At 36.6% G+C, this 22407-nt stretch overlaps 2 protein-coding genes across 3 annotated transcripts; one reads left to right on the top strand and one right to left on the bottom strand.

Moving 5' to 3' along the window:
- Positions 1-1083: 1083 nt before the first annotated feature.
- On the bottom strand, positions 1084-17687 carry knl1 (kinetochore scaffold 1). Its single transcript, XM_059356469.1, has 32 exons — positions 17283-17687; positions 16217-16251; positions 15990-16026; positions 15836-15895; positions 15562-15644; positions 15423-15475; positions 15314-15335; positions 15150-15193; positions 14994-15046; positions 14080-14812; positions 13707-13759; positions 13025-13556; positions 12728-12780; positions 11922-12507; positions 11710-11756; positions 8920-11430; positions 8106-8220; positions 7934-7992; positions 7745-7843; positions 7540-7655; positions 6135-6225; positions 5901-6017; positions 5723-5810; positions 5502-5564; positions 5093-5132; positions 4880-4984; positions 4554-4654; positions 4174-4239; positions 3223-3332; positions 2895-3016; positions 2665-2790; positions 1084-1907 (listed from the first exon to the last, which is right to left on the bottom strand). Exons 2-32 carry the CDS (start codon positions 16243-16245, stop codon positions 1811-1813), a joined length of 6411 nt encoding a protein of 2136 aa, XP_059212452.1. The 5' UTR covers positions 16246-16251; positions 17283-17687; the 3' UTR covers positions 1084-1810.
- A 760-nt stretch (positions 17688-18447) lies between these two features.
- Positions 18448-22267, top strand: knstrn (kinetochore localized astrin (SPAG5) binding protein). 2 transcript variants are annotated; one of them, XM_059356470.1, is made up of 9 exons: positions 18448-18589; positions 18721-18808; positions 18924-19059; positions 20455-20484; positions 20569-20668; positions 20920-21034; positions 21121-21182; positions 21847-21921; positions 22018-22267. In XM_059356470.1, exons 2-9 carry the CDS (start codon positions 18787-18789, stop codon positions 22144-22146), a joined length of 669 nt encoding a protein of 222 aa, XP_059212453.1. In that variant the 5' UTR covers positions 18448-18589; positions 18721-18786; the 3' UTR covers positions 22147-22267. The 2 variants fall into 2 exon arrangements, with proteins under 2 accessions (XP_059212453.1, XP_059212454.1); XM_059356471.1 differs by having other exon boundaries at positions 18474-18589; positions 18779-18808.
- Positions 22268-22407: the final 140 nt, after the last annotated feature.

The raw sequence follows: 22407 nt of genomic DNA, 5'->3' as shown, positions 1-22407 counted from the left end.
TGGGAACTGTTTTATTTTTAGTAAAGTTCTACATGAAACTGCTCACAGCAAAGTCAGTGGATCATCTTGAGTAACCTGGTCATTATTTCTGTAAAGAGACATTGCTATTGAGTTTTTCAAATTCTTTATTCTGGTGCTTTGAGCTGCACAGTGCCATTTAGTTTTCCTATTTGGGAGATCACCAACATCTTTATAGACGATTTCTCCACCATTCAGCAACTCATACTGAAACAATCTACATTGAAAAATAGCTCTACAGGTAAGACGAAAATATAGGTATTTTTGATTTCGGGGTGAACTGTCCCTTTAAAGTCCATTAGTCTCAGAAAAGACATCATAATTTTGAATTTATTCTGCAAAATGTTTATTATTGAACAGTTCAAGAGCCTAGTGCAGGGGTAGGAAACCTGCGGCTCCAGAGCCACATGTGGCTCTTCAGGCCATCTGCAGTGTGGCTGTGACCAAAACATTTATACGAAATGAAATGGTTATTTGTTTACATTTTAATTCTCATTTAACATTGGTGTAGACCCAAAGCAATTAGTATTCAATTGTATTCAAAAATGCAGCTTATATATGGCATTGAAACATTTTAAAAAAAAGTTTTTGGTTAACTTAAATGTGCATCATAGCTTATGAAAGTCTACTGCGTGGCACCTTAACCTCTACATTTTTTTCCAAATACAAGTCTAGTTTTAAGTTTCCCTAGCTGGGCTAGCTTTCGATTCCAAATCTCCTGAGATATTTGTCAAATGTCAAGCCTCTCATTTGCACATTGGTTCTTACTGCTTTCTGACAAAATCATATTGGTACATGCTCATTATAACCTATTCCTAAAGCTGCCAAGTAGCTAGTTTAGACTTTGTAGGCTGTTTTTTGGCATTGCAAGGTTAAAAATAAGATTTGCGGCTCCATTCTGACATTTTTTCCCTTTTTTCGGCCAACAGTGGCTCTTTTGCCCATAAAGGTTGCCGACCCCTGGCCTAGTGTGTAATTTCTGCATTAAATTTCACAGAAGATACATGTAACCAGGAGAAGAAAGCACATTTCAGCAAACACTGGCACAAAAAACATCATGAACACATTTTTTTAATGCAAACTTTTGAGTACATATAATTTACAATTCTTGCTCTCTAATACAAAAGTATGTTTTTTTTCCTACAAAAATGAAAAGATCAAGTGTGATAATAGCATTATGAACAACATATATTTACATATTTCCAGCACAACAAAACAAGACACATACGTATATACACTAAGAGTAAGCTTGGTCCACATTCACCATCTGGAAGTGAAATCACTGAAATATGATTTTGTTTAAGTAAATGCAAATAACCTATAGCTAGCTGCCATAGCCAACACAACTCCACAATGCTGGAAATTACATAAATTAGCAATGCAGCTGTGAAAAAGTATTTCACTCTAATGTCATTTTTAGAGACGTTCGGGCACCGAAATGTTAATGACTTCAGGCCAAATCTCAGATTAAAGAGAGGTTTTAGTTTAGACTAATTTCCTGATTTTTAGTAATTGAAATTTGTACATTGTCCAGTTCTATGTTTCCAGAGGCTGGAATACCGTGCATTAAATGCTGCTAAGTATATATAACCAAATGCAATGAATTTTTGCAAAATGCAAATTATTAACAGGTGCTGTTGCATCATGAGGACACAGCATGCAGTGAGAATCATTACCTTTTTGCACATTGCAAGAAAATCAGCCTGAGAAACTGTACACTGAATTTATGGATTCATTTTCTTTACTGTACAAAAGAGTCTGATTACAAATGATTGGATCAGATTTTGTGGTCTCAACGGAGCAAATTTTCATGAATTTTTTTGACAATCTTCGTCAGGAGATTCTTGGCTGGACTGAAAGATGCTACAATCTCCTCAATCTGCTGGATTCTGCAAAGACATGAAAATATCATTATTATTCATTGTAATGTCACTTAAATATTCTTAGTCACAATATCATTGTGCTGCCTCGACACGCTGCTGTTTAAGTGCTTTTCCCTCTACCTCAAGTATTTCTAGCCCGGAAAGCATTACCGCATTTCTACCATTAAAAACGGGGGGCGCTGTTGCGTTATTCTACCATTAAAGCCAGGAAAGCGGATACGTCATTTTGTGGTATTTGTAATTTCTCCCACCTATTTTCAGTCTCTTGGCCAATGAAATGCACCAGAATACATATGGGAGTTTCGCAATGCAACATGGGACTTTTACAGAACTTTGAAATCATCACCAAAAAAAAAAAGACAAAAAATGACTTAAAAAAGACACAAAATGAGAATACATGTGGGAGTGTCGCAAAATGACCAAAAAAATACACTAAATGACTAAAAAAAAGAAGAAGACACAAAATGAGGATACATGTGGGAGTGTCGCTATGCAACATGGGACTTTTCCAGAACTTTGAAATCATGGTGGAAGACGACTATAGCGGAGGGAGCTCAGATATAACAGCTATAACCCCTCAAATACTTTTTGAATTTCATTTTTATCTGCTACAGAGGCTGAAAAATCTATTATTTAGTAGGAAGCGTTGACGCTTCTGTTGAATTTCCCCAGAGGTTTTACAGACAATTTTTACAGCCGTTTTAGGCCTAAATGGGTAAACTGTAGTCTGGGTAAAATTGGAGTAAATTGTAGTCAAACTTACGCTGTGTTTCCGATCGTATTTTTGAAGCTCTGCACTTGAAGGGCATAGAGGTGGTTGATCAAACTGACAGAGAAGATCACCTCGAACTTGGAAACTGTCTTGAGAGAGCTGAAGATAATGTGCACTCTAGAAGAAGACGAAGAGGAAAGGATATTATATGATGCAGCTTTGTTTTGGATGCTAAATACTGCCAGAGCTTGCTATATTTTATTGTGCGGAGGAGTTTTTACCGAGTGTCCACACAGCTGATGTTGAGGACATTGAGCCTGAGACCTCCCCACATCTTCAGCAGACGCAGCTCTTCTCCCAGCAGACGACAGCGACTCACCACCAGACTCACATCATGGAGCAGCTACAGCAACAGGAGATGAAACACCTTGGTTGAAACATTCAGTCTAACTGTGCAAAATGTTATTCCAATAAAGCAAAGACACAATTTAAGACAGAATAAGATGGTTCTACTGATCTAACTAAATTAAACCAGATAGGTACAATAAGCAGATGCACGTCTCACTGTCTCAATCAACAGCAAAAAAAAAAAACTTGATTCGCACGTACTGCTGGAACGTGTCTGCTCGTTGGATACTTCTCCACCCAGTCAGTTTCTCCCTCGATGTACTGAGAGAGCAGTTTGTGAACGAGGCAGGCGTGACCCTGTGACTTATCAGCTAGATAGAAGAAAAAAAAAAAGTACATTAATTGTTTTTACCAATAACAACAAATATGCCCCAAGCACAACATGCCCTCAATCTAAAGAGCACACAGCTACAGGAGACAGGTTAGCAGATGAGAGAGGGATATAAATAAACTAGAACATTTCTAAAGAAATTTTGAGTGTGCTTGACTCTGGCCCGTGACTCTCACCCATACGTTATCGGATTACAATTTACTGTTTTCAAAATGGAAAAGAGGAGGAAGTCATGTGAGATAATAAAGTAGGTGTTGGTGTGTGCGTTTGCCTGCAGGTGTCTCTCTGCGTGTCTGTCCATTTGTCTATGTCTGTGTGAAAGTAGTTCGACGTGGTGGCCTATATGTGTGTCCTACGACCAAACTGTAACTCTGACAGCTTTACCAGAGAGTGAGAAGACTAATTTTCCTGTTTTTATGTATAAATTATTTCTGTAGAGTGGCATTTTCGCCCTCGAGCGTAGTTTTCAAATGTATTTTTTGACGATTTTTTCTCTCCCTCTACAGTCTAGTGATGATGTCATCACTCTAGCCTCTAGAAATTGGGGGGATTTTTTGGTGTGTTTTTGCAGAATAATTTGAAAACCGAAAGTCATAGCACACTTGTCATGGCCGAGCTGGTCGATTTGATACCTTATTAGTGCATGTGCAATCAAAACTCTGGGAGAAGTAGTCGACCGAAAAAACACGGAAGAATAAAATCTAGGACTAAGCCCGGTGAATAGTATATTGTGTGCTTTTTCAAGCACACTCAATGAATAAATGAATGAATAAAAACAGCTTGTGTTAATCCAAAGAAATTTGTGTTGGGTTTTTTCTCACCATCAAGTTGAATTTTGAATGTGATGTCTGATATTTTCCTCTCAGACTGATTATCAGCATCATTTCCTTAAAAAACAACAAAAAGGTAAATATTGTTAAATGAAAAATCATAGCAAGGAGCTTCAGTTCTGCTGTAAACATAACACAAATCAGTCTTTGCAAAACCAAAAGTCTGCAAACATTTTCAACCAACATCTGCCCGGTACACAAACACATAAATGTGTCTAAATTCATTTAATATTAAATATGACATCTTTGATATCTATGATATATCTAATATATTTATATGAACCTTGTAGTAAAAGCCTTGCGAGTGTGTTTATTATTAAAGAACAATTCACTACTTATTCACTCTTCAGTATCTGTTGGAGATCACTTACCATTTGATTTTTCATACACCAACTGTAGATGCAAGGTCTCATGGAGGAAGGTGAAGACGGTAAAGTTGTCTCCCTTCTCCCCAAACTTCCATTCACTCAACCTGAGGAAAGAATAAATAGCTTTTACTTAATATCTTAGTGTGTGAAGCGCTATAGGGTTTTATTTATTGTACGTTTTTGGGCCTTCATTTGCTGAAAGAAACAGAGAAACCCCTTAAAAATAGTAAAATAAAAAAGTTCAACATGAGCAGCTTTTTGCCAATAAGGGCCTACGTGTTTTGAAAGCAAGACTTATGAAAAGAAACCCATTAAAATCAGAAACATACATATGCAGCGCGGTGACGTGGCTCTCGAGGTTCCTCGTCTCTGCTTTCAGTCTGTTCAGTTTATTTGAATTCTGCTGCTTCTGCATCTCCAGTTCAGATATTTGTCTGCAGCAGGAACAAAGAAAACAGTTAGAAACAAAGAAGAGACATTTTTATATTTAAAGTATCTGAATATGAAAAAAGTACTTATTATTATTAATATTCTCAACTTACCGGTCATTATCTGCCAAAGCCTCAGTGACTTTCTGCATTTCTGTAATATAAAAAATAAAATAATTAAAAAAAACCCCAACATCAATAAATTCTTCATTTAAGCATATACAAACAAATGCATAAAAAACTAATTCAACATTAATAATTTAATAAAATCAAGCAAATAAAAATGAAATAATAAAAAAGGACAAAACAATTAAATATAAATAAATTAATAAAAATAAAACGAATAAAAATGAATAGATTAAAAAATAACTCAAAATCAATAAATTCTTAAAATCAAGCAAATAAATAAAATAATTTTAAAATAACTCGATATCAACAGCTTATTTATTTCAAGCATAAATAACCAATATTCTAATAAATAAATAAAATCTAAATAAAAAAATTAAATGGTGTTAAAAGTTACCTTCCTGAAGAGATTTCAGACTTGGTTTGTCTTCGGAGCCTTTTTCTTCGACTGCAGCGAGTTCTAAAAGACGGGAAACACAGTTTCACCTTCTGCTGTCTGTTGTTTTTATTAACACATCCACACTATGCACGTCTATTGTGGCTCTTAGTCATTCATCCATTCATCCAGAAAAGGTTGCATATTAAACTGTACAGCCATTTTCACACTGTAGCAAATACCTGTTTCTAATTCACAAATGCAGTCATCCAAACTTTTTAGCATCGCATCTGCTTCTTCGAGCTTTCCTCTCAACTTCTGCTGCTCCTCCTGAAGAGATGACAAATGTCTTTAACCGTTCATGTTCTCAAAAGATGTTAACAATGTTATACATCAGTATTTTTGCGTGAAGGCTCTTACCAGATTCGCCTGCACAAGATTTGAGTACAAAACCTCCTTCATTTCATGTGACTGAACTTTGCTCATCTTTCTGAAGAGGTTATTCCTCTCTTTTAGTTTTGCTCCGAAACACTTGATCTGTGAATTCGAAAACAAACGCAGTGAGAGGGAGAAAAGGGCATCGGCTTAAAAAAAACCCCCAATGAAGTAACAAAGAGTAAAACAACTTAAACACACTGAATTATCTTTTAATACCTCTTGTTCTGAACAATTTATCACTTCCTCCCACAAAGGTCTGTTAACAGTCTTCAGTGGTCTGTCTAGGTCCCGCATTCGCACCTTCAACCTGAGAAAACAAACAAAACAGGCCCGAGTTTGAGCTTCAAACACTTATTGTGAACGATTTATAGCAGTACGCCTAACAAGATAGTGGGAGGTTCCTAATGTTTTATGGTCATTCAGGTTTAATGGAGTAGGTTGTTTTGTTGCCATCATTACGCAAACATTTTACAATAACTTTTCAGCATATTGCAATTAAAAAGGTCCAAGACAAAACATTTTACAATAACTTTTCAGCATATTGCAATTAAAAAGGTCCAAGACAAAATAAGACATCTGCACCTCCTCTTGGCTCTGTTTTTTCTTTTAAAAATGTAATTAGTAGAGGTGGGAATCACCAGAGGCCCCACGATAAGATTTTATCCCGATGCTTTTATTGCGAAACAATATATTGCTATTTATTGCGGTTTTTAACCGTCATTTTGTGTCCACAAAATTCAATTAAATCCAGAATAGTTTTGTCAAATAAGAGAAAATTCTCAGTCTATTCATCTCACTTCTGCTTTATTTCTCTCCACAATGAGAGTCAAACCCACAGACTGGCCAACAAAGTATTCAGTCAAACTGAACTGAACAGATATCAAACATGTATGGATGACAACAACTGCAACATTTTCATTCCCCAACTTTAAGCTTCACTGCTCAGATTTTTTTGGGAATGAAAACATAAAAAAAGCCTAACTTTGCAGCATTATTTCGACAACTTCCAGACACGATATTCTGACACACATGGTGCGTATAGATTCCTTAGATCTTCTAGCTTCATATATATATATATATATATATCTTCAGTATATTTCTGAAAGTGAGTCCGCTATGGCCTCCAGAAAAAAACAAAGACGGCGAATATGCTGATGGCCTGCCGGAAGGCTAAATATCGATACTTGGCTGCCATGAATCAATATAATATTGCCACGCAAATTATCGCGATACTTCGATTTTTCCGCCACCTTTACTTTTTTTTACCTTGTTTTGAGCAGTAAGTCAGGTTACTGCGACTTTAAGAGAAAATGTTTTTTTTTTTAGGGCCACATGCTTTGAAGTAAGTTCCATTAGTTGAGGCTCATGGAAGGACTGAGCTACATGGTTTCCTTACCGCAGGAATAGTTATTGATAGGGAAAATCAACATTGGACACTCTTGTAAGAACAGAACTGTGGAATAAAGATTTTGTTATCGTTTTTACATCAGAGTACTCTGGATGTTTTTCCTCGTCAAGTAACTTAACAAGTGTAAAACCAAGGTCTTCTGGGCTTCAACCACTACAAACTTTGTTATCAACCTCAGTCATAAATGTGCTTTACAATCTTAAGTGTACATACCCCTCCACCTTCTCTGTGAGGTTGAGGACATCCGCCTCGTACACCAACTGTTTAGGACGGTTGATGTGTCTGTCTTTCAGTAAATCCAGCGGTGTTCGATCTTCGTCTGACAAAAACTGCAAAGACAAAATAAAAAGTCACATCAATACATTTGGCTCTTGCTATATTTGAATAAAATGTGTAATATTTATGAAGATTAACATACTCTGCCAGGAAGAACGCTTTGTCGAGGGTTATGGATGACAAAGTCTATGTTGAAGATTTTAAAGAACTCCAACACTGTTACGGTGCCATCATCGAATTTCTGAAATCAAAACATTAAAAGGCAATAAATAAATGGAAACTCATACTTAAGATCTATTTATAATATACACATAAAAATATAAAACTTTACCCTCTGTATATCACTGGCGTAGCCTTCAAGCTGGGATTCCATCAGGCTTTGTTTAAGAGCTGGAAAAAAATAGAACAAAAATGTATTGTCCAAAATATAGGGAAGCATAAGTCAGGAAAACAACACCAGTTAAGGATCTTTATGATACTCATGTAAATCCACAACAACTTACTTGATTCAAATGTCGCCTCACATCTGCTGCCGGCTGTGTGACTGCTGTTGAAGTAATCTTTCGTAGTCATGCCTGGAGCTGTAGGAGTGTTACCGTCACCCTCCACAAAATGAGACTGTAAACATGTGCAACAAATAGAAAACAAAGGAAGGAAAAAAACAAAAGTTCAGTACACTGTTAAATAAGTCATATAATTAAAGTTCAACTGAACAAAATTCTTGATTTAAGGGTAAATGGTATATACATGCTAAATATAGCCTGAACAAATAATTCCTACATTTGCATTTTTTTCAACCAGGATATTCCCGTTACTTTGAAACCCTAACCGCATACATTTGCAAATTTATACTCAGAAGTGAGGTTAAATTCCCATCAATGACACTCCTACGGATGTTTCCAGTTAATCCCAGAAACAGGCTAGATAATGTACTTTGGATCATTGGAAGGCTTTTAATGTGAAACAGGAACAATCACAAAAGGGGCAAAATGGAAACAAACGAGAATAATTAGTGAATAAAACTATATTTCTGTGAGAGAAGTAGATTATGAAAATGAACAGAGCTATGTCCTAATGAAAGTAATGCTTGAGAAATGTACATTATCCTAAAATGAGCTGAACGAGAGGTAAACATGGAGGAAGTTTGTGTTTGCAACAGGAAATGAAAACAGGAACACATCAGGAAACATGGATTTCCAACTAATATCTAATAAAATAAGGAAGATAAAGATTTAAGTCATGTCATTGTGAATAAGGTCAATAAAGCTCCATCAAGCAATCAAATATTATTTGAGAATTTATACTAATTTGACTTACAGTTTCAGCATCAGCAGCCACCTCATTGGAAGTTTTCATTCTCTTCTCTTCCTCCTCATAAACTTCATCTTCTGGCAAAGGTCTTTTTGTTCCATGGACAGCACTAATAAAGTCCTGTTCAAATACATCGTCCTGTAAAAGCTCTTCATCTATGTTGAACTTGTAGGAAGCAGTCACTCTTTCAGTGGCTTTCTGAGGACTCATCATGTCCAGCGTTTCCGACATATCTTCACAGCTACCAAGCTCTTCATCGTAAATATTGCTCATATCCTCTTCATAGTCGCTTAGGTGATTAGTGAAATTGGCGGTGACTGTCCTCGTATGATCTCCCACTGAATTCACCTTCTTTGGATCATCTGGTTTGCTTCTTTGGGGGAGTTTGGCCTGAAAGTTTCCCATTGAAAGTCTTGACAAAAGTTGTTGAGTCTTCAACTTGAAAGGAGTTGTTGAAGTAGAGGGTTGTTGTTCTTCTTGCACAGGACATTCATCTTGTGTGTTTTCTTGAGTGTTTGGCAAACCCATTTCGAGGTCAGGCTCTGTTACAGGAAGGGATTTGGTTTTGTCGTCTGAGTTTTTGTCCGCGTCCTGTTCCAAATGAGGCAAAGATGCTGTGCAGCTGTCCATGGCAGTAGTATCAGGAGCTGCATTGATTACATGGCTCAAACGCCTTAATTTTGTCTGAAGATCAGCTAAAATCATTTGTCTAGACTTCCGTGAAGGTGCAGCATCAACTTCATGGCCAACAACACTGGGTGGACTTTCAATCTTCTGTGATGAAGTGCAAATTTGATTAATTGGTTCGCGTTCCTTCTTGGTGTCAGGTTCATTTGAGTCAAGAGAATCTGGAAGGTTTCCCACTCCGTCACTGATAGGTGATCCCTGTGCTTCAATTCTTTCTTGTAAAGTAACCTCTGTTTTCTTCATATGGTCAGAATTTGGGTACAAGTCCAGAGTGGAAGAAGGGTACTGAAGTGGCTCATCTGTATACGCTCGTCTCAAAATGCAGCCTGTTTGAGCTTCAGTCATGCCGTTGTTTACATTGTTCTCTGGGCCGACGGTCATAGATTTATTTACTGGCTTCTCCACGAAAGCTGAAATAAATCCTGGAGCTTCCTTTTCAGTATCCACATCTGGCCTCTGCGTTTCAGGTTGATGCAGGAAGTCAATTATGCCTTCAGTTTCTTCAGAGGACCATGCAGCAGGAGCCACTACTTCTGTGATCACAGGATTAAGCCCAGAGCCACTCGGCCTGGACAAGGAGTTTTTAAAGCTTGGATCCAAAGTGAGTGCTGATGAAGATTGGTTTCTCTGTGGACGATGTGTCTTCTTTGCAGATAAAGGTAAATCCACATTTTCATGACTGGATAAACTGTCCGCATCTTGGTATGGGAGAAGTGAATCTGGTACTGAATTGCTTGCAATATTGACTGTGAGGCACTTAGTCACATCCATGGTGGCATCAGTTGCAGTGAACCTCTTTGTATTCTCTCCGCATGCTTGTACATAATCCACATTTTGGTGTGACCGGGGTTCGAAATCAGTGGCTATGTTGACAGTGTGACTTTTCGTCACATCCATAGCTGCATCATTTGCAGTGAATCTCTTAGTCTTCTCTCCGCAAGCCGGTAAAAAGTCCACATTTTGGTGTGACCGGGGTTCGAAATCAGTGGCAATGTTGACGGTGTGACTTTTCGTCACATCCATGGTTGCATCAGTGGCAGTGAACCTCAGTGTTTTCTCTCCACAAGCAGGTAAAAAGTCCACATTTTGGTGTGACTGCAGCTGTAAATCAGTGGCTATGTTGACAGTGTGACTTTTCGTCACATCCATAGCTGCGTCATTAGCAGTGAACCTCTTTGTTCTCTCTCTGCAAGCCGGTAAGAAGTCCAGATTTTGGTGTGACCGGGGTTCGAAATCAGTGGCAATGTTGACAGTGTGACTTTTCGTCACATCCATGGCTGCATCAGTTGCAGTGAATCTCATTGTTTTCTCTCCGCTTGCAGGAATAAAGCCCACATTTTGGCAAGACTGTAGCTGTAAATCAGTGGCAATGTTTACAGTGTGACTTTTCGTCACATCCATTGCTGCGTCATTTGCAGTGAACCTCATTGTTTTCTCTCCATATGTAGGTAGAAAGTCCTCATTGTGAAAGCCAGTGGCAATGTTTACAGTGTGACTCCTTGTTGCATCCATACAGGCGTCGACAGCAGTAAACCTCACTGTTTTCTCTCCGCCAGAAGGTAGAAAGTCCACATTTTGGTGCAGCTGCAGTTGTACATCAGTGGCAATGTTTACAGTGTGACTTTTTGTCACATCCATTGCTGCGTCATTTGCAGTGAACCTCATGGTTTTCTCTCCACAAGCAGGTAAAAAGTCCGCATTTCGGTGTGACTGCAGTTGTAAATCAGTGGCGATGTTTACAGTGTGACTTTTCGTCACATCCATACAGGCGTCGTCTGCAGTAAACCTCACTGTTTTGTCTCTGTAGTCGGCTTCAGCATCAAACTTGACCTGAGGAAGACAGTCATGGAAAATGTGTCAACTTTTATAGTGCATTGATTCGGAATTCTAAGTGTGTGACTGTTGGTTCTGGAAATGTACTGAAATGTTTAGACAAGTACAGGATTTAAAGCTGCGTCCGTTGTTTTTTTTTTTTTAAGATTAAAACATCCATCAACAATCATCTTGTAACGTTGTTATGGCAGACAATATTTAGGTCACTATGAGCAAGCCATCACAGTACACACGACTGAATGTATTCAAATGTATTAAGCAAAAGTTTAAGCTCACCTGATGCATCTTCATCTTCAGAGAAGCAGTCAATGAGGTTTCCATACCTAAATGTGGTGTTGGGGAAATAAGTAAGGGAAAGTTAGAAGAATGTTAAACTAAACTGAATTCAAGCACTAAGTGAGTTTTCCTTTTTAAAACTTTTTCACATCTCTATTGTTGGTTGTCTCGTTTGATTTTGATTGAATCTTTTGGTTTTAGCGTGTCCATACCTTTATTGTTGGTTGATCTCCGTGCTTCATTGTGCTGCTGTTGTGAAGTCATCACTGCTGTCTTCAAACTATTGGGGTACTTATCTTGTGTGGGAAAAAGACACTGAAGAGGATTATCTGTATCTGTGGTTCCTAAAATTCTGCCTGTTTGAGCTTCAGTCATGTCCATGCTTATGTCATCTTCTGGACAGATTGTAACTCCACTTAAAGAGTCGTCAATGTTGGAGAATTGTTCAGCTGTAGGCATCGTTCCACTTGGTTTTGAGAGGCTTGTATTAGATTTTGGATCCAAACTGCGTGCTGATGAAGATCTGTTTTGAGGCAGACCACATGCCCCAGCTTGTTTCATTACAGGGAGAACTGAATCAGATACTAAATTACTGTCAATATTCACAGTAAGGCACTGGGTCATATCCATAGCTGCATCGTTTGCATTGAACCTCACTGTTTTCTCTCCGCATGTAGGCAAAAAACCCAAATCCGTGGCGATGTTTACAGTGTGACTTTGTGTGACATCCATACAGGCATCGTTTGCAGAAAACCTCACAGTTCTCTCTCCGCAGTTGTCTTCGGTATCAAATTTGGCCTGAAGAAAAAAAATAAATAAATCACTGTTAGTGTAAGTATCCAGTCATAAAAAAATATCAATTTGATATGACATTTTTAAATCAGCAATGGCACCTAATAAATTACTGAAATAATGAATTATTTAAAGCAATCACTGCACAATTATGTAATTGTTACTATGCAAAAGTTACTGTATATTAATTGCAGAGCATGTGAAAAAAAAAAGTCTTTAAGCTCACCGGATTTCTTTGCACCTTTGTCTTCAAAGATTGCCTGAATGATGTTTCCATACCTAATGTGGAAATAGGGAATTAAAAAAAAAGCAAATTTGCATAAGCAATCAGTTCCTCCATTTACAAATCTCTCTACTAACAGATATTGGAATATGAATGCAGAAACTGTAGGCAACAGGACAAAATGAAGTTGTGAAGATTGATGTTGTATTTTTGTTGCATGTGTCATGTTAGTTACGCCCACTCCAGATTATTTGGTCTACATTTGAGTAATCAAACAAGGAAGATTTGTAGTTTCCGTACCTGCACAGTTGACAGATGACAGTCGTTTTTTGCTGCTCTTCTGTCCTGAAGTAGTCTCTACTTTCTTCAGACTTTCACCATGGCTGTACGTGTCTTGCGTGGGAAAAAGAAACTGGAAAGCATCATCTGAGCCAGCGATACCCAGAATGCGGCCTGTCTGAGCTTCAGTCATGTCCATGCTTACATCATTTTCAGAACAGATTGTTCCTCCATTGAATGACTCTCCAGAGCTCCTGGTTGACTGATTTTCTTTACCAACTATACTCTTAAGCTGGGGCAGGGAGCTGTTTGCGTTGACAGTGTCCTTAGAGGATGCTGCAGTAGAAGGTGCCATTTTTGGTAGTGCAGGTTTACCACTGGAGGCCCCTGGTTTAGAGAGACTTGAAAGGAAGCCAGACAAGTTTTGGTTTGGAGGAGCTAATGAACCACTGGCAATGTTGGCCGTGTGACTCTGAGTCATATCCATAAAGTCCTCATCTGCAGTAAACATTACTGTTTTATCTTGGCGTTCATCTCTTTTATCAAGGTTGACCTAAAGAAGAAAAGACATTGAAACACATGAAAACAACATTAATAACACTACATTATATACACTATAATATTATATCTATAACTATCAACTGTCAAGACGGGAAATTCACTGTAGCTGCAGAGTAAATATAAAACTAATTATAAAACTCACCTTGTGTCTTTGAGAAGAATCATGCAGAGGAGGGTTCTTCAAGGATGTCATATCTAAATTTGGAAATTAGGATGAAATGAGATGTTATTTAAACTATATTCAGTCATAAAATGTAAAATAACAACAACACACACACACACACACAAGATACTGTGTATGAAAAGGAAACATTGGTGTTTTTCAACTAATTTTCCCACGTTTGTGTGCATTTTTAACTATTTGACCTACGGTATATTGATGGTGCTCAATTGCCCAAAAATACAATCCAGTTTGAAAAATATAGAAGTTTCCCTTTAAGTCAGAGCAAGAAATACATTTGGATTTGAAAATGTATTCAATTAATCAGTTACTTCGTTGATATAAAATCCAATACCTTTAGGGTTGGATGATGATGTTGGTGTTTTACTGATCTGCTGTTTGGTCTTCTCTGCAGTCTTTGACACTCTTTTGGAGTACATTTCTTTGCTGGAAAAAAAACCCTGAAAGGGGTCATCATCATCATCATCATCACCCATGTTTACATCATCTTCTGGCCAGAGTGCACTTCCAAAAGATTGATCACCAGTCTTCCTCGATGCGTTTAGTGGCTTCTCCATCACAGCAAAAATTGAAGGCGGAGCCTTGTTTTCTTTATCGACATCAGCTTTATGAGTTTTAACCTGGGGCAGGGAGCCGTTTGATGCCTCTGAGGATGCTCCAGCAGGAGGCCTCATTCTGGTGACCCCAGGATTAACGCTGGGGACACTGGCTTTAGAGAGACTTGCAAGGAAGTCGCTAAATCCAGGATCCAAAGAAGCCACTGATGAGGATATGTTTATCTTCTCTCCACTGAAATCTACGTTTCTGCTAGCGGGTAATGAAACAGACCGGCTCGTCGTATTTGCAGTATGACACAGGGTCGTATCCATGGATCCATCATTGGCAGTGAACATTACGGATTTCTCTCCTCTAGTGGATAAAGTGTCATGGTTGTGGAGGGAAATATCTGCAAATAATTCTGCATCACTAGCAATGTTTATGGTTTGACTTTGGGTCATGTCCATGAAAGCATCGTCTGAAAACATCACCGTTTTTTCCCCAAGGTCCTGCTGCATATCAAAGTTGACCTGGTGAAGATAAGAAGTGTTATGTCAATGAACAATTACTTTTAAAAATATCAAGTTGTACATAAAAACCTCCGGCAAACATGACAAAGTATTAAAAAAATAAAAATAAAAAAATAAATATATATATATATATATATATATAAAACCAAACAATGCAACAATTATTTGACTTCAAGCTCACCATATCCCTTTGTTGAGAAGCATGTAGAGGAGCATTCAATAGGGTTTCCATTCCTAAATTTTAAAACTTGAATTTAGTAAGACTTTTCTTAAACAGCAACAGATAATGTGAGGAAGTAGTAACAGTTGTTTGAAATAAAAAAATGAATATTCATACCCATAATTGGTTGAATCCCATCTTCAGGGACATCCACTTGGACCCTTATGAAAGAAAACACACAATTTGTGTTGTTAACACCAACATTTTCTCTAACTTTTTTTGTCCTCGCTAGTGAGGTCAACGGCTGATCATGTAGAGCTTGAAGGATCAAGACACCTTACCTATTTTGTGAGGCTGCCGCTGCTGTGAAACAACACAAGACAATTATTACACAGCTGCTTACATTTTTTTAAACAAAAAACAAACCCTTTACATACTAAAATTACTTACTTGTTATTATCTCCTGTGAATGACTTTGTGTTGGAGAGGCATTTTTTGCATCCCTGCAAAAGATAAGATAATGATTAGGTTGTACTTTAAGTGTTCATGTAAAAAAAATAAGCCAGACTTATTTGTGTTGGTGTCTCACTTTGAAAACAGAAGAACATCATTGGCAGGGGCAAAACTGACTCTTCTTGAATTCCTCTTGTCCACTGGTTTGACACACTCCACCTTTGTGAAAATAAAAACAATAGATAAAGTAAAGGGAAAGAAAACATAAACAAAGCTATTACCATTGAGTTGTACCTCTTTAGGGCAGTAATTTATAGTTAAAATATTATGATTGAGCACAACTTTACTTTACAACAAAAATACCCAATTGTACATAAAGACTCATTTTTTAAATCAAGCAATCCAGTTACCACATTTTCCTGTTGCTGTGGCTCAGGGAAGCTGACAGATTTCCGTGGTGCTTTTAAAATCTAAAAATGAGAAGTTGCAGAGGTTATGGTTCAGGTTAATGATCTGTTGACAAAGTATGTATACTTTATCCATAAAATTATCTGTAGCACTGACCGAAGAAATGCGCCGCTTGGAGAATCCACTGCCTTTACTGGAATACAGAATATGAAACACAGTATTCAGTGTTTTTATTATTATACACAATATGAATACAATTATACGACAAATTGATGTTAATGGCAGGTCTATAGATGACTTTTAGGTAAAATGTAGCCTGCTTTTTTGAGGATCAGGCACAAAGCATATGACTGCTTTCTCACAATGAGATAATTTGTACTCACTCATTCTTGGCAGGATCCAGAGGCTCCATTTTCAACTGTGAACAATTGAAAACAAAGCATGATACCGGAAAATCTCATATTCTGCAGTATTATTATATTGAAGTTGATAAGACATAGCCTTTTCAGTGATATGTGCGCAACATTTGCCTTACATTTCATCTGTAGCTAAAGCATTACATTAACAACCAAAGATGTACCTTTTTTGAGGAATAACAGGTATATGAGGTGCACGATAATTGTACTCCTCAAAGAACTGTCACTAGCACTTATTGATGCACTAATTATTATTGCACTATACCTTGATTGTTTGCTTTTACTCTTCCTGTAAGTCGCTTTTGATAAAAGCGTCTGCTAAATGACTAAATGTAAATGTAATTGTGGCAGCTTCAACAAAACTGTTCTTCAGATGCCATGATAAGCTTGCTCATTGATTAATGTAAAAAAAAAAAGATACTAGATTACAATGCCACTGAACAGAAACTAACACTTTTTTAAAGATATAGCAAAAACAAAACAAAAAAAGCAAATAAACCAACCACATCATGATTCATTTTGTATTTTTCCTTATTTCCTTTTCCTTATTTAACCTATTTACTTTCTGTCTTTATATTTGTATTTATTTTTATTTTTTTAGGGACAATGGATGCAAACTAGCAGTTTTGCTATCATCCGGCATGTTTACAGAGATGTTTTCGATGTTCATTAATGCGCACTATCCCTATCCAAAAATAAAGCATTAAAGCATTAAAAGCAAACTCCATTCAAAATAGCATACAACCTTGTGTGTGTGTGTGTGTGTGTGTGTGTGTGTGTGTGTGTCGTTAGCAGGATACAGCTTTCCTATTTGTCAACAAAACACATTTCTCTCAAATCTCTAATGAAATCGCAGTTATCTTCATTTATTAGAGAATACAAAGTGGTCATTACTAACCTCGCTAGCAATGGTAAAATCATTAATTTTAGAGTAGCTTTATCTATTTAGCGTTAGCATTAACGTTCGTGTTTGGCTGCCATTTACAATATGAAGAAAAATAACTGAACAACAAAGAAACATTACAGTACGAACCTTGGAGTTGTTGTAAGCCAATTCTTCGCGTTTTACAACAGATACAGTCGAGTTATTACTTCTTAACTACCTTAAAATAGTTTTCATGTCTCTTATTAGTAGCTGGGTCGAAGGGCGAGCAGCAGCAGCAGCTAACGTCAACGAGCCCCGATGCTAACGTCTTCTTCAGTTTTGAATTTAGCCGCCTCCACGCATGCGCAGTGCTACATTTCTATGGGCTTCGTCTACTGACTGGATTTCACTGTTCATTTCGGTTAGCCAATGAAGTAAAGTTAACTTTACAACAACAATGGAATACATTTAACTCTTGCCTCGATTTAACAAATAAGTACAAACCTCTGACGACCAGTAATAGTTCAAATTAGTTAGCTTCATACAGGAAATAGCGTAATCAAACCGGAATTGGGGCGGAGTCAGGAGTAGGAACCCAAAATACAAACAAAAGACACAGGTGTCTATGGAAATGTTCCATTTTTTATAACCATTTATACACACAAAAAACAGCAGAAAAAATAAATAAATAATAAAACTACAAAACAGTCAATTTGCATGTAAATTTAAAAAAATTATAGTTTACATTGTAGAAAGAAAATTCACATTTTAAAAATGGTCTAGAAACATAAATGGCACTCCATATAATAGACAAGCACCCTACAGGGCTTTGCAGTCACTGCAGTGAACCAGAAACAGTCAAACATGTGCTGGTAGAATGTAAGATGTACGAAGTTGAAAGAAAGAGACTTCTAGAGGATGGGAAACAAAGTAACACCCAGGAAAGTCTTCTTGGGAAAAAACCATGCAAAGAAAACAAGCCCCTATTTAATTACCTGAGGGAAACAGGACCTATAGGGAGAATTTAGTTCTGTAATTAATTAGTCATTTATATTTGTATTGTAAAATGCTATTACTTACACTATTGTTTCCCCATTTTCTGGTTAAATCATTCATTTATTTTAATTGCATTATTATTATTATTATTATTATTATTATTATTAATAATAATAATAATAATAATATTTATTTATTTATTTATTTATTTATTTATTTATTTATTTATTTATTTTTATTTTATTATTATTTTTATCAGTATTATTATTTTCTTATTCCTTATTTTCCTGTTAATCTACTGCTCCACCACTCCAGTCCAATAGGTGGCGGTAATGCACGTTGGTCTGCCAACCGCCAATAAAACTCAAAAGAAGAAGAAGAAGAAGAACAAACCGGACTTGGTCATATAGGGCGGGACGTTTTTAAATTCGTGTGGCTCCGTTTTGACTGTTGACAAACTCACATTAAGCGTTATAAAGGTAAGCGCTGATTTATGTTATTAATCTAATTTGGTATAGAACCATATCAAACTTTTCAGTATGTTTTAGTTAAGTTAAACTCTTAACTAGCGTCTAAGGCAAGCTAACTAGTCGCTTATTGTTCGTTGTAGATCGTTTCTCCATATAGGTGCATTTCTCATTGCTGGCTTTGTATTCATTGCACAACAGATAGAGAAATGTCTTCAAAAATTCCAAGGGGTGAGCAGAATTTTATATTTTTTTGCTCTCTGGTGTTGATTGATTTGAAGTGTATCGTGATTTTAAAAAGTCAAACAAAGCTGATGATAGCTTGATAATATTGTGTGTGTTACAGGTTTCCAGGTACCCGCAGAAACTAAGAAAACAGGTCATAAACTTGAACCCAGAGACACAGCAACTGCAATGGCAACAGCAAATGCTGCACACAAATCAGATGCTATCCTTAAACCTCAAAAAGAAAACGTGCAAAGGTAAGACATGGCTTCTCAAGACAGTAAAATACACTGCATGTTAAAAGAATGTGGTAAACTGTGTGATAGACAAAGTTAGACGTAGGGATGCACCAATTGTGATATTTTGGGTTGATACAAATATAGATTTTTAAAATAGGAGTTTGAATGATAGCCTATGCGGCTGATACCAATGTTTTTTGTTATGTTGTGGTTTATTTGATTTTTGTTGCTATTTATTACCCCTTTTGTGCCAGGAAACAAAAGAAATCCTGAGTATTAACCCCCTCCAACGGTTTTAATTGACTTTTTGTCCGAGTCTGACCGCAAATAATTAATGCAACATATTTACTGCCCTACAAAGCGTAACTGCAGTAACTACATTTTTGGTGATAATTGAGTTATAACTAAAAATGAACTCCTTGATGTCTGTTTTATCTTGTGACAAAGTTTTAGATTTCAATTTGCTTTATTTCAGAGAAATAATGACATAAAAACCACAAAATCCAACTCAAAACCAAGCAGTAATTGCACTTACCACAGTCTGCTTTGGATATATATACTAATTTAAACATAACAATCATAGAAATCATAAATTAATTTGAAAGGGAGATTATTATCTAGATAGTGATTAAGTAAAAAAGTGTAATAAAATGATATTAAGACTAAAATATAACATCACTTTATGATATTAAGTCTAAAATACACAAATCTTTGAATAGAGTTGTTAAACACTTTTAAATACGCATAACAAAATCAATTTGAAAATGTCTATTCACTGAGGAATAAAAAAATTAAAGCTGAAAGACGACAACATTATAGTTACTGAACTCTGTTTCTGCATCACTATTACAGCAATGCAGTAACTACATTTTTGGGGTCAAAGGTCAAATAAATCGTCATGATTTTTGAGCATGAAAATTACATCATCAATACATGTAGAAATAAGTGTCATATCACTTTCCTACCTATAACTCATTCGGCTGGCCAGTTAAAATATGTTAAAAAAAACTTTAAAGCAGTATTTCTCAGTTTTACCTTTTGCTTAGTTACAGCAGTTAGAATTTGTAGGGCAGTACAGGTGTCGGCAAATGTTCAGCCATTACATCACTGCATCTCTACTAGACACACTTCTCCACACAACTTTTCTTTTTTGGCCACAGTCAGACAAAATTCAAGGGATTAATGGTGTCAGGGAGTTACAAATCAAAGCATTTTCATCTTGAAGCTTTCACCAGAAGGGCAAGAGGATGAATGGAAGAAATAGAAGTCAAAACCTTGAATTAAATAAATAGGAATGAAAACCAAGAATGTAATACAAAGCCTTAACATCAATATTTTAGTGTCCGATGATTTCTAGGCTCAATATGTTGGTTTCACAGCTATTTCTTTTTTCTTTTTCTTTTCTTTTTTCAGGAAAAATGTTGCTCCTAAAGTTCACAAAGGGTAAGTCGCCCATTATTTTGCATATCCTAAACATGCAGTGGGATTTTTTTTTTTTTCTAAACTTTATATTGCACTTGTCTGCAGGGTCTCCACCAGGTACGGGCAACAGGCGGAGCTCAAGGGGCAAAATCAGCATCTGATGGCCACCAATGAGGAGCTGCAGAGAAACCTCACAGAGTCACAGGTGCAGGAAGCAATATCAATGAAAAACAAACATTACTAAGTGTACATTTACATTTACATTTAGTCATTTAGCAGACGCTTTTATCCAAAGCGACTTACAGGAAGAGTAAAAAGCAAACAATCAAGGTATAGTGCAATAAGAGCTATTAGTGTATTTATAAGTGTATTGTGTATTGTATAAGTGTATTTATACATCTGATGGCAGAAGAATTTCCCTTGTCCGCTGCAATTTCTTTCTTTATTGTATTCCAGCAAAGAGTGGCTGAGTTGGAGCTGCAGTACAGGGAGATTGAAAAGGAGAATGCAGAGGTACAGAAAAACCTGAAAGACTGTCACATACTCCTAGTCGCGGCCAATATAGACCCAGGTGATTATGTGTTTTTTAAAAATATGCTCCTCTCAGCTTAATTTCAGCTGTTGCTTGATGGAAGATAAACATTTTTGGCTTCTTAGTTTTAGGAGAAAGAGTTGGAGAAGCTACACGACAAAATGAAGATCAAAGAAAAGAAGTTATGGTGGGAACTGTTTTATTTCTGTATTATTTAATATAATACACGCAGTCATGTTTTATCATATGCATTTAATCACACTAATACCTACACAAAACACACTTGTTATATGCCACACAACCACACAATTCAGAAAAATACAGGAAACATTTTTTTTTCATCATAATTGTGAGTTATGAGAAAAAGTTACAGCACTTGTTTTCTACACATTAATGATTACAGTCTTATGGCTGTTATAGGCAGTGCCTTCTATTAACCCATTAAAACCGGGAAAGCGGATATGTCGTTTTGTAGTATTGGTATTTTTTTCCACCTATTTTCCATCTCTTGGCCAATGATCAGAATACATGTGGGAGTGTCGCAATGCAACATGGGACTTTTCCTGAACTTTGAAATCATCACCAAAAAAGGCACAAAATGATTTAAAAAAAGACACAAAATGATTTTAAAAAAGACACAAAATGACCAAAAAAAGACACAAAAAGACTAAAAAAGACACAAAATGACTAAAAAGAGACACAAAATGAATGACTTTTTGAATTTCATTTCTATCTGCTACAGAGGCTGAAAAATCTATTATTTAGTAGGAAGCACTGACACTTCTGTTGAATTAACAGAAAAACTTCAGGTTTTAGGGGGTTAACCACACATTTCATCATCTTCATTTCAGAGTGTTTCTGCAGACCTGCTGAATGAGTTAAATCAGTTTGGAGACACTGCATCACAGCAACGTGCTCAGCTAGAGGTGAGACAACTCCTTTGCACTAAACCAATGTAACCAGTAGATCCAAAGGCTTTATGGAGTGTTTTTTTTAATGTTTGTCATTGTGCACACTTGTAGGAAATCCAAACAACAATGACAGAAATGGCTAATACACGGGAGCGTGTGATGCAGGAGAGGGAGAACTTTTCCCTGGAGGCCGCTGAAATGGAAAGAGCTCTGAAGGAAGCAGAAGCTCTCTTGTCGTAAAAGTGTATTATGATGCCTTGATTTCTTAACATTAGCATAAAAAATGAAAGTGTATATTAATGAATAATATGAGTTTAACTGTAAGTGTGAGTGAAGCTAAATAAATGAGTCTTATATCATATATATGTTTCTCAACTCTTCATTTTTCAGCCAAATCAGGCTTTTGCAAACAGAAAGTGGCTTGTTTAAGAGGAAATGGTTTTACTTATATATATTTACAGCTAAAGATATTTCATACATAGATTCAGGTTCCTTTGGGTG

The sequence above is a fragment of the Centropristis striata genome, chromosome 18 (genome assembly GCF_030273125.1).
Source record: "Centropristis striata isolate RG_2023a ecotype Rhode Island chromosome 18, C.striata_1.0, whole genome shotgun sequence".
In the NCBI taxonomy this organism is placed as follows: Eukaryota; Metazoa; Chordata; class Actinopteri; order Perciformes; family Serranidae; genus Centropristis; species Centropristis striata.
This window is presented reverse-complemented; position numbering and strand designations above follow the sequence as displayed.

Excerpts from the sequence above, each read along its gene's own strand:
- knl1 (XM_059356469.1), bottom strand. The coding sequence starts at position 16,245 with ATGGAGCCTCTGGATCCTGCCAAGAATGA. Across the intron at positions 13,557-13,706 it reads ATTCTTCTCAAAGACACAAG|GTCAACCTTGATAAAAGAGA; the intron begins GTGAGTTTTATA and ends TTTCTTCTTTAG. Across the intron at positions 5,811-5,900 it reads ATCTTGTGCAGGCGAATCTG|GAGGAGCAGCAGAAGTTGAG; the intron begins GTAAGAGCCTTC and ends TCATCTCTTCAG.
- knstrn (XM_059356470.1), top strand. The coding sequence starts at position 18,787 with ATGTCTTCAAAAATTCCAAGGG. Across the intron at positions 20,485-20,568 it reads GCTCCTAAAGTTCACAAAGG|GGTCTCCACCAGGTACGGGC; the intron begins GTAAGTCGCCCA and ends ACTTGTCTGCAG. Across the intron at positions 21,922-22,017 it reads AGCAACGTGCTCAGCTAGAG|GAAATCCAAACAACAATGAC; the intron begins GTGAGACAACTC and ends GCACACTTGTAG.